The sequence below is a fragment of the Anomaloglossus baeobatrachus genome, chromosome 6 (genome assembly GCF_048569485.1).
Source record: "Anomaloglossus baeobatrachus isolate aAnoBae1 chromosome 6, aAnoBae1.hap1, whole genome shotgun sequence".
NCBI lineage: Eukaryota > Metazoa > Chordata > Amphibia > Anura > Aromobatidae > Anomaloglossus > Anomaloglossus baeobatrachus.
In genome coordinates, this window is record NC_134358.1 from 540,547,786 (window position 1) to 540,559,183 (window position 11,398).

The window sequence follows — 11,398 nt, forward strand, 5'->3', positions numbered from 1 at the left end:
GTGTACAAAGTCCCCCGCATCTCCAACAGTTGCGGTTGACTCTGAGAACCATCCTGTGCAGACCGGAAGGGACCCTACACCACCTCGACAAAAGTTTAAAAGTTAGACTCCTGTAGTCTGGAACTTATCGAGGTTTTATGCGTCAGCATCAGGTTGACTTGTCAAGGGAGAAATTTAGGTAAGACCGCTAATAGAGTCTTTGTTCAGGGCAAATCCAGAGGTACGGGCCAAATTAGCTATCTGCGCAGATATAATAAATAACTCAGAAGCAATGATCACAGAAACTATGTTCACTCTGAGCCAGTATAGGCGACTGACCCGTGTAATGAATAGATCAGATATTAGTACAACATTTCAGCCTTCAGACATGTACCAAGTATCAAAATCTATCTTTTCTCATACATCGAAGCCGTATAGGGAGGTTTTGGGGAGGTTGAGGAGAAGCATAGAAACAGGAACACACATTTAATCTCACAGATAACACCACATTCCTCCTTTGTGTGAAACTACTGATAAAACCTTTACGTATTATTATGAAAGCCTTCACTGTTCATTCTGGCTTCATTATCTTTGGTTAACCACCTCTTGAACATACAACTTAGAATCATATTATGGCGTCTGTGTGATTGTTATATAGACACACAGATATTTATGCAGGGACATCTATATTTTGATTATTTACATACACAGATAATCTTATTACATTTGAACAAACAACCTATAGCCCAGGCTACCCTCACAGTCTCTCTTCTGCGCATCCGACAGGGAGAGCCCCAGATCGCGTTCCCACTGCAAGAGATATCCTGGAGGGGGGGGGGCACCCGCTGGATTGGCCAGCATCCCATATACTAGAGAAAGGGAATGCCGCAACACCCCTTCTCCAAAGCAAAGGTTTTCAAACATAGTAGGGCGGCCGGCAAGTTGAGCACAGTCAGGAAGGGATCTAAGAAAGTGCCCAAGTTGTCTTGAATTGATCTCCAGACCCCCAGAGGGCTTGGCACCGAGCTCTCCTCAAGGAAGGCCAATCTCCCTCCACACCCAAATGGCAAGCATGGAATCTCCCCCCACCCTTATCCACTGCTGAAAGAGGATCTGACAGGCTACAAATCCATAAGAAAAACAAGCTGACTGGCTCCCACTAGGGACTGCAAGTTGTGCCAAACGGTTTCAACATGTGGCACAAACACCAGAGCATACCTTTTCTGGCTTCTTGCCTCCATCCCGGCAGTCTCCTCGATGGCCGCTGGGTCTAGCGGAGCTGCTTCCTGAGGCCGGTTCAGGACTTGGCATTGAACACTGATATTTCAGCGACTTCGCACACTTTGCTTCTTTTTTACTGGTGATGAGACAACTTATTTCTTTACTAAGAAATCCTTCGACAGTCTAAACCAGTTGGAGAAAAAGAAAAGAAAAGAAAAAAAAAAGTGCACATTTAGCTTCAGTGACGACTGGGAAAAAATAACATAGCCGAATATATATATCACGTGCACAATGTGGGAGAGTCGCTTTTTGCTCTAGCCAATAGAGGAGCAGATAGCACCAGTGAGAAAATATAACCTTTATTCTATTCATTAAAATACTAAGCAATATTGAAATACCAGGAGGTTTGACCCTACAGGTAACAAAACACACATCACCCAGAGCTATGTGTGAAGCTCAAAAAAGGGCTAAAAAGGTATGTCCCTTGGGCAAGGTAAACAGAGGGACAGCTAATGTGTTGAGAACAACTTAGGTCAACACTGTTAGTGGACAGTACGAAAATACTTATAATAAGGACAGTAGTCCCATTACAAAAAAAGACCAAAGGTCATCGGAAGAATGTAGCTCCGAATATGACACCACAGACAAAAGGATACTGCTTCATTTAAGGTATCACGATTATAAAGACACCTTATTACTTTGTGGCTGAAATCAACACATAAATTAAGCAAAAGAGGAAAGATCTCACCCAAATTGTTTGCAGCATTTGGTGTGTGGACCTTGCAGGCCCTGTGATTCTTTACCCATGCTTGGTCCCCTGAGGAGTCACTATTTGTGACGAAACGCGTCGGGAGGCATGCAGGGCTTTCTTGTACAAGGACATCAGTAGGTTCAGTTGTGGACAGTCCTTGTAAGGACGGGAGTCAAGGGGGTTTAGGGTGAGTTACATCTATCTGTAATCCAAGCCCTACCTTGGCCCTGTCAACAAGAGATGCTGTATTAAGCAGTAGAACACCATCTATTGGGTGAGATCTTTCCTCTTTTGCTTAATTTATGTGTTGATTTCAGCCAAAAGGTAATAAGGTGTCTTTATAATCGTGATACCTTTAATGAAGCGGTATCCTTTTGTCTGTGGTGTCATATGCGGAGCTATATTCTTCCGATGACCTTGGTCTTTTTTGTAATGGGACTGTGGAGACACGGGGCTCAGTGGGTGCTCTCGTCCACTAAAACCCGCCGCCTTTAGAAAGACAGCGTGGAACAGGGCTCATCCCAACTGAACGCCGGCCTCCTTAACCATGGGCGTAACACTACTCAGACAACACAGGGTGAGCGAACCACAATAATTAGACTTTATTGGATCCCCAAACAATTAACGGCACATAACACATAACCAGCAAAACACACAAATGTAACAGGCAACATAGTCTCACCCTTCCGCTGGCTCACCAGGGATTAGAATGTCCGTGCCTCAGAAGTTCCAGGGCTATTTACTCCAATCCAGCAGCACCCCGCTTTTGGCGGGCACCCACCGAGAAAGGAATAATGCCAGATTTAGGAAGCTGGCTGAGGTCTGCAAAGTCTGTACCAGGTGACTGAACTGTCCCAACCTGAGTGTCCTCCTTAGGTAGTCCTGGTATGATGTTACAATCCTGGCAGCCGGAGTCGAAATCCCTAGGCTGTGGATATGGTCTCCAACCGGAACCGGAGTCCCTAGATTGAAGCCATAAGATATCCTGATCCTCTCGTCAGCTCCGAAGAGCTTAGACTGGATCCATCAGCATCCATCAACAACCTGGTGGCTTAAAGAAGTCCCTTTTATAGCCACAGCCTTCCACTTAGATACACTGCGTCCTCATCGATTGGTTGGACAAGAGCACCTCTCCCATTGGATGAATCTCAAGCTGCATGGACAATGTTCATCCAAATGATGTCTACAGAAAGACTGAGGGTATACATGTAGTCTGGGAGTCACCGACTAGACAATGGCTACTAAGGTAATCACATTAGCAATACACAACTACAATACAATGATTACTGGAAAAGTCTGGAGAAACAATACCTTCTGGCTTTCAGTGGCCAACACAATTACATGAGTCAACAAGAGTCTTGTAAAAACAATGAGGGACTTATCCCCCATCTATAAACAAACTATCATCCTGTCTGGCTGAATGTTAAGAAACTTTAACCCATGAGAGTCCATGTCGTCACAGGGACTACTGTCATTATAAGTATTTTCGTACTGTCCACTGACAGTGTTGAGCCAAGTTGTTCTCAACACATTAGCTATCCCTCTGTTTACCTTGCCCAAGGGACATACCTTTAGATGAGGATACTGAACAGATCATTACGGAGATCATACTCACCCCTCCGAGTTCCTTAATGTCTTTTTCCAGTTTTTCGGCTACCACTCTTGAGGTGATGTCGAGGTAAAACACTTTACCAGTAAAAGGCTTCTGTTTCGGGCCTTTGTTTGGAAGCTTTTTTGCTGTTGGCTGGCCGGGTTTCATCTTCACGCCTCTCCCTTGTGTTCCTCCCTCTGTGCAACACAGTAAAAGTAAGAGAATCAGAAAACCTTAAGGCCTCATTCCGAAAGCCGTAATGCTTAATATTTTTGGGATATGGGGCTTACTGTTTGAGGTCTGAGCTGTTTTTACATGGGGGTCTATAAGATGTTTTGATTGCCTGTTATTACATTGTTTCCTATTGTTGCGGCGGCCAAAAATAACCCCTGCAATTCTGGGGTTTTGTTTTTTTTTACTCGTCGCACTGTTTAAACTATTGGATTAATTTATTTTATATTTTGATGGATCAGACATTTACGAACGCATTTAATAGTCCAGTTAGTGAATTTGAACCTGCAATTGTCTGATTACCGTATTTTTCGGACCATAAGACGCACTTTTTACCCCCCAAATGTTGGGGGAAAGTGGGGGGTGCATCTAATGGTCTGAATGTAGGGCATGGCTGCGGGGAATGGGGGTGCTGCAGTGGAGCGGGTCATCGGGGGCACGAGCAGGCTGCAGCAGCGCCTGCCGTGACCACGTGGGCCCGCTCATTACATATGCACGCCCATCCTCCCGCCCATCTCTCAGCGCTGAAGCCGGCGCTGACAGGTGGGCGGGATGATGGGCGGGGGGGTGCATGCAAACTAAACAGCCGGCCGTGATCACCCCCGGCAACTACAGCCTGGAGTGATCATGTGCGGCTGTATTCACTGCTCCCCGCGCATCCTCATCAGCGTGGGGTGCAGTGAATCAGTGTACTCACCGTTCCTCTGCAGCATCGCAATGTCCTCCTGTCTGTGCCGGCTGTGTGGAGACTAGCGGTGCTCACAGCGGTGCCGTCATCGCTGTGCGCACGTGTCCACACAGCCGCGCCGCCACAGTCAGGAGGACATCGCGATGCTGCAGGGATCGTGGCTGGCTCCACACAGCGCTGCCGGCAGACAGGAGGAGGAGCCACGCTGCATGGAGCGAGGAAAGGTGAATATAAATGTTTATTTATTTTTTTGTGTCTGCCACAGGATGCAGGACATATAGCAGGATGGGGGTATATGAGCAGGATGATGGGGGGGGGTATATGAGCAGGATGATGGGGGGGGTATATGAGCAGGATGATGGGGGGGGGGTATATGAGCAGGATGATGGGGGGGGGGGGTATATGAGCAGGATGATGGGGGGGGGGGGTATATGAGCAGGATGATGGGGGGGGGGGGGTATATGAGCAGGATGATGGGGGGGGGGTATATGAGCAGGATGATGGGGGGGGGGTATATGAGCAGGATGATGGGGGGGGGGTATATGAGCAGGATGATGGGGGGGGGGGTATATGAGCAGGATGATGGGGGGGGGGTATATGAGCAGGATGATGGGGGGGTATATGAGCAGGATGATGGGGGGGGGGGTATATGAGCAGGATGATGGGGGGGTATATGAGGATGATGGGGGGGGGGGTATATGAGCAGGATGATGGGGGGGTATATGAGCAGGATGATGGGGGGGGTATATGAGCAGGATGATGGGGGGGTATATGAGCAGGATGATGGGGGGGTATATGAGCAGGATGATGGGGGGGTATATGAGCAGGATGATGGGGGGGTATATGAGCAGGATGATGGGGGGGTATATGAGCAGGATGATGGGGGGGTATATGAGCAGGATGATGGGGGGGTATATGAGCAGGATGATGGGGGGGTATATGAGCAGGATGATGGGGGGGTATATGAGCAGGATGATGGGGGGGTATATGAGCAGGATGATGGGGGGGTATATGAGCAGGATGATGGGGGGGTATATGAGCAGGATGATGGGGGGGTATATGAGCAGGATGATGGGGGGGTATATGAGCAGGATGATGGGGGGGTATATGAGCAGGATGATGGGGGGGTATATGAGCAGGATGATGGGGGGGTATATGAGCAGGATGATGGGGGGGGTATATGAGCAGGATGATGGGGGGGTATATGAGCAGGATGATGGGGGGGTATATGAGCAGGATGATGGGGGGGTATATGAGCAGGATGATGGGGGGGTATATGAGCAGGATGATGGGGGGTATATGAGCAAAATGGGAGCACATACCAGGATGGGGTATATAGCAGGATGCGGCTATATGCCAGGATGGGGTATATAGCAGGATGGGGTATATAGCAGGATGGGGTATATAGCAGGATGGCAGTATATAGCAAGATGGGGCTATACCAGGATGAGGGACATATTACAAGGCAGGAGGATCATTACCAGGATGGGGTACCTTAGTAGAGCATTTGGGGACATTACCACCATAACAGTGTCAGCAGCAGATCCTCGCCCCATAACAGTGGGTCATGACCACATTTTTTGCTTAAAATTTTAATTTTCCTTCTCTAAAACCAGGGTGCGTCTTATGGTCCGGTGCGTCTTATAGTCCGAAAAATACGGTACTTATTCTATATACAGCACTGTCTCAGCATTGCTGTATATACAAAAAAAAACAAACAAAAAAAAACAAAAACAAACAACAATCTCCTATGAACACCTTTATCTGGAGGGAAAATGCGAGCTTGGAGTGCAAGCCGGTATCAAATGCAGGGAGACGTCTTGTGATGTGCATGGCACATCTTAAGTCATCGAGGGGTTTATTCATTCCATTTCCACTTCATGCATAAATGTTTACAAATCCCAGAATATCCCTTGAAAGCGCCGCTATCTCATACAGTATACTATATAGCTGCAGCACTCTTATCCTCTGCCTTCTACTACCTTACAGGTAAATGTCATTCTCACAGTCCTTCCAAAAAGAATTGGGAAATAACATTTGCAGGACCCTGGACAGCAGCCATGTGGCTAGTACATGGCCAGAGCGCTGCCAACCTCCTACTACCAAGTAACCTCCCCGACTCCTCTTGATTAGGAAGCTGCCGCCATGTCATGCAGGCATCACATCAGAAAAGGCGCCAAGGCTGTTGGCTGGTAAGTTCACAAAGCTCTGGTACAGCGGCCTTCGACTGCCAACATGGCAGCTGGACCAGGTTCCTGAGAAGCTTTTTATTAACTCCTATATAGCTAGGAAATATTTTCTAAATGAAGCCTATGGTGAAGTCATAGGCTCCATGCTAGTACTGAATATAAAACCATTGTGGCAGGGATTTATTTTTTTCTTTCAATAAACCAAACATTCCCACAGCAAATTTTTGATGTTGCAGAACGTCTGCACCTATTTAAAATCGGGTCACTTGCGCTTTTTTTTATTATTTTTAATAAATTAAATAATATTTTTATTATTATGAGTGGCATGGGGGCTCAGCTGCTAGCACTGTCTGGGGGGGGAGCTGGCTCAGCCGCTAGCACTGTCTGGGGGGGGGGGGGGGGGAGGTGGCTCAGCCGCTAGCACTGTCTGGGGGGGGGGGGTAGGTGGCTCAGCCGCTAGCACTGTCGGGGGGGAGGGGGTAGGTGGCTCAGCCGCTAGCACTGTCGGGGGGGAGGGGGCTCAGCCGCTAGCACTGTCGGGGGGGAGGGGGGGGGGGGCTCAGCCGCTAGCACTGTCGGGGGGGGGAGGGGGCTCAGCCGCTAGCACTGTCGGGGGGGGGGGGAGGGGGGGGGCTCAGGATGCTAGCACTGTCGGGGGGGGGGGGTTAACCGCTAGCACTGTCGGGGGGGGGGGGCTCAGCCGCTAGCACTTCAGTCTTGCAGCGCTGGGGTCCTGGGTTAAAATCCCACTAAGGACACCATCTGCAAGGAGTTTGTATGTTCTCCCCGTGTTTGCATGGGTTTCCTCCAGGTTCTCTAGTTTCCTCCCACACTCCAAAGACATACTGATAGGGAAGTTATATTATGAGACCCAATGGGGACTAAGTTGCTGATATAAGTAAAGCGCTGCGGAATATGTTAGTGCTCTAAAAAATAAAAAAATTTAATGCGTTTTTATTTGTGTTTTTGTCTATGGTATTTCACATTTTAAATAAAGCTGCTTTGTTTTGATTCTTCCTGGTATCTGGCTTTGACTACATTTAATTGCTAAGTTTAGGTGCGGATTATGAGTTTTTGATGAGTTTCCGCTGTGGAAACGCACGTGCATTTTTAATTTTTTATGTTCAGTGTCTCATGCAATTCTATGCAGATAATCTGCACAGAAAACTCAGCGTACCCCCAAGAAAAATCAGCATGTGGCAGATTTGAAACACAGCAAAGGTTCATTTGAATTGAGTAAGAGAAGTGCAGTAGATTTCTGTAATACTCATCCAAATTGCTGTATCCGAAAGACGCTGTGTTTTTGAAGGTGCGAAAATGCGAAGCATAAAAAAAAAAAATTCATGGTGGGAACGTGGCCCAATACAGTCAGGATCACACAGAATATCGCCTGCCGCAAGGAGGGAGTGGACGGGCTGGAGCGGCCGCACATATACTCACTGCTTCTCTGCATCGTGGATCCCAGGGTCACGGCACTGGCTTTGGGAATTGCAGGCGATGGCAGCTGAAGAACAGAAATGGTGGAGTCAGAAAGTCACTATATGCCATAATGAAGTACAATTCTGACACTAATAATCTGTGCCCAAAAATTAACAAAAATATATTGTAAAAAAAGACAAACAACTCTTTGTTTCGCATTCATCATTGTGCCAGATTGACCAAACTGGGAAATATAAAAATGGTTAAATTGCGCCGCTGACTCCAATGAGGCAAAATGTGAAATATTGCGGAGCTGAAATAAAGAGGCGAAGAAATCTAAAAGTTCCATATTTTGGATTCAGTTTTCCTCAAGGGCAACATCGGGGGTCTCATCTGCAATTTTGTTTTCCGTGTGTTCAAGGTCCCTTAGGCTACTTTCACACGTGCGTTGTTTTGCATCAGTCAGAATCAGTTGAGTGATGCGTTGCAGTTAGTGGCACAACTGAGGTGACTGATGCTGCAAAAAAACAAAAACGATCCGTTGTTTGTTTTACTGGAGGCCAGATTTTGTGAACGATCAGCTGATCGCCCGGCCGCTGGAACTGGAACTGAATTTACAGGTGATCATTGTTTTTTTTTTACTGTGCGCATGCTCACAGTAAAAAACCGATCCGCCGCACACAAAAAACGTTACATGCAGCGTTGCTCCCGCCTGATGGTCAGTCAGTAAACGACTGATCCGTCACGCGGCGGATGCAACGTAGGGCAATCAGTCACAATCAGTCGCTAAGGCTACTTTCACACTTTCGTTCAGCGCATTCCATCACTATGGAGAATAGCGCAGTCCGTTAACGCACTGCGCTATTCTCCATAGACTTGTATGGATGACGACTGTAACGCAAGTGTCTGCGATGCAACCGCTGGACGACGCAGCGTCGTTATTTTGACGCTGCGTCGGGCGGAAGGAACGCAGCATGTAACGTTTTTTTGAGCAGCGCAATCCGTAGGATTTCACTGCGCATGCTTTTTTTTTTTTAAAAATCACAAACTTTATTTTTGTTGTCTCTCGGTGGCTGAAGCTGAGCGCCCGCCCGCCAGCATGCCCGGCCGCCGGCAAGTGACAGCGCTCGCCCGCCGGCATGCTCGGCTGCCGGCATGTCAGGGCGCTCAGCTGATCGCCTGGCCGCCGGCATGTGAGGGCGCCGGCAAGTGACAGCGCGCAGCTGAGCGACCGGCCGCCGGCATGCTCGGCCGCCGGCAAGTGACAGCGCGTAGCTGAGCAACCGGCATGTGAGGGCGCCCAGCCGCCGGCTATTGAGTGCGATCGGCTGATCGCGCACAATAGTCGGCTGCCGGTAAACTGTAAAGAAGAAGAAAAAAAAAAAATAACGCTTTCCGTTGTTTTGTACGATCCGTAGCATTACGTTGTGCCACTATATGCAACGCATCCGTCACACAACGCAATGCTACGGAAGCCGTCCAACCCAAGTGTGAAACTAGCCTAATAGAAGCCTATGGGGAAAAAAAACGGATTCCTGCAAAATATTTAGCAGGATACCGTAATTCCTCAAGGCAATGGATTGTGACTGATGCAAAACAATGAAAGTGTGAACTTAGCCTTATGGGGGCCAAGTAAGGAGGTTTTCTCCAAAGCCCCTCAGGTCCGAGGTATTGGCGCTCGATGCAGCACGGTAATGGTTCTCACCCCAGAGGGAAGAGACGCTACAGAAACACTTTAGCGCAAAATAACACGTTTTTGCTCCACTTTTGTACCAAAAAGTTAATACATTAAAAAAAGAGAAGATAAAAATAAATAAATAAAATTATATATTTATTTATATATGTGGCTAGAGAACATTTGGTGCAGCCATTGCATTTTTTATATACATTTTATTTTGCAGGTGCTCACACCCTCCATACACAGAACAGGTTTCCATTCACTGACAGCAAGCAGCTGCAGAACAGAAACTACGAGGTGTGCAGCGGCTGCGGCACAACTACAACTCCCAGCAGAAACTTATAGGAGTGAGTGGCCCCTTTAAAAACGACCCCCCCCTCCCGCAGCCATTACCCCATATCCGGCCCCTCAAGGGCTCCCGCTCCTCCGCACTCACCAGTCGCCCGCTCTGCCCCACACCCGGGCGGCTCTCCGGTTTCCCGGTGGACTCCTGCCGAGACTGCGCCAGTTCTGATATTTCCCGGTGACTCCGGGATTTGATTTCTCCGCCGATTTCCCGCCTCTCTACTCGAAGCGCCGCCCCCTCTCAGGTTGAGTAAATGCAGCATTGTAACATCATGCGGCAGATTCCACACGTGCAGATGTGAGGAGAAAATAAAAAGAATCCTAAGAACTGGAAAAATATAACTATAAAATACAGCATACAGAAGTGTGTAGATATTTACATGCGCTCAAATGTTTATATAACTGTACTTATATTTTTAGTTATTTACTACATTTAGGCCAAATCTACATGACGACTGTTGCAACACAGCGACGCTTGCTACACGGCGATTGTTACCACACGGCGACGGTTGCTACACAGTGACTGTTACCACACAATGATGGTTGCTACACGGCGACTGTTACCACACAACGATGGTTGCTATACGGCGACTGTTACCACACAGCTATGGTTGCTACACGGCGACTGTTACCACACAGCTATGGTTGCTACACGGTGACTGTTACCACACAGCTATGGTTGCTACACGGTGACTGTTACCACACAGTGATCGTTGCACACAGCGACTGTTGGCACACGGCGACTTATAACACCACAGGTGACATGACGACTGTTGGCACACGGCAATGGTTTCACACGGCGACTGTTGCCACACGGCGACTGTTACCAGAATCCAACGGTTGCACATGGCGACTGTTGCTGCATGTCGACTGTTGCCACACAGCAACTGTTACCACAGCAGGTCATGCAGCCAAAGATGGCGGCATACTGCTGCTACATCACAAAATGCAGGTCATGTGGCCACATTGCTACCTACAAGGTACCAAGTCACAAAAAAAGGTCAACTGGTTCCGACTTGTGGTACCTTGTGGGTCACAATGACCGTTCACCCGCATTCGGCCTTATTCAGATGCCCATTTTTCCCAAATAGAATCTGTACCCATCATAGTCTATGGGGCTGTTTACGTTTTTTGGTACTTTTCCATTTTTGAGACACAACAGGAATGTCGCCGATGGATGCTCCTCTCTTATCCTATTTTTACCCCCTTTGCAAAGCGGGTCCGTGGGTCACACTGTCCGTATTGGTACCGGTTTGGGGAGGCCAGGCCAAAGAAAAGGCTTTTTAATTGATCCCTATGGCTAAAC

At 48.0% G+C, this 11,398-nt stretch overlaps 1 protein-coding gene across 1 annotated transcript in view; it reads right to left on the reverse strand.

Moving 5' to 3' along the window:
• Nucleotides 1-10,966, reverse strand: part of DBF4 (DBF4-CDC7 kinase regulatory subunit) — a 95,362-nt gene extending 84,396 nt beyond the window's left edge. The window contains exons 1-5 of the mRNA XM_075315609.1: nucleotides 10,920-10,966; nucleotides 10,184-10,330; nucleotides 8,091-8,154; nucleotides 3,567-3,739; nucleotides 1,198-1,383 (exon numbers count right to left, since the gene is read on the reverse strand). Coding sequence (XP_075171724.1) covers nucleotides 1,198-1,383; nucleotides 3,567-3,739; nucleotides 8,091-8,154; nucleotides 10,184-10,330; nucleotides 10,920-10,940 — 591 coding nt within the window. The 5' untranslated portion in view covers nucleotides 10,941-10,966. The remainder of the gene's footprint in view (nucleotides 1-1,197; nucleotides 1,384-3,566; nucleotides 3,740-8,090; nucleotides 8,155-10,183; nucleotides 10,331-10,919) is intronic.
• Between the last annotated feature and the right edge of the window lie 432 nt (nucleotides 10,967-11,398).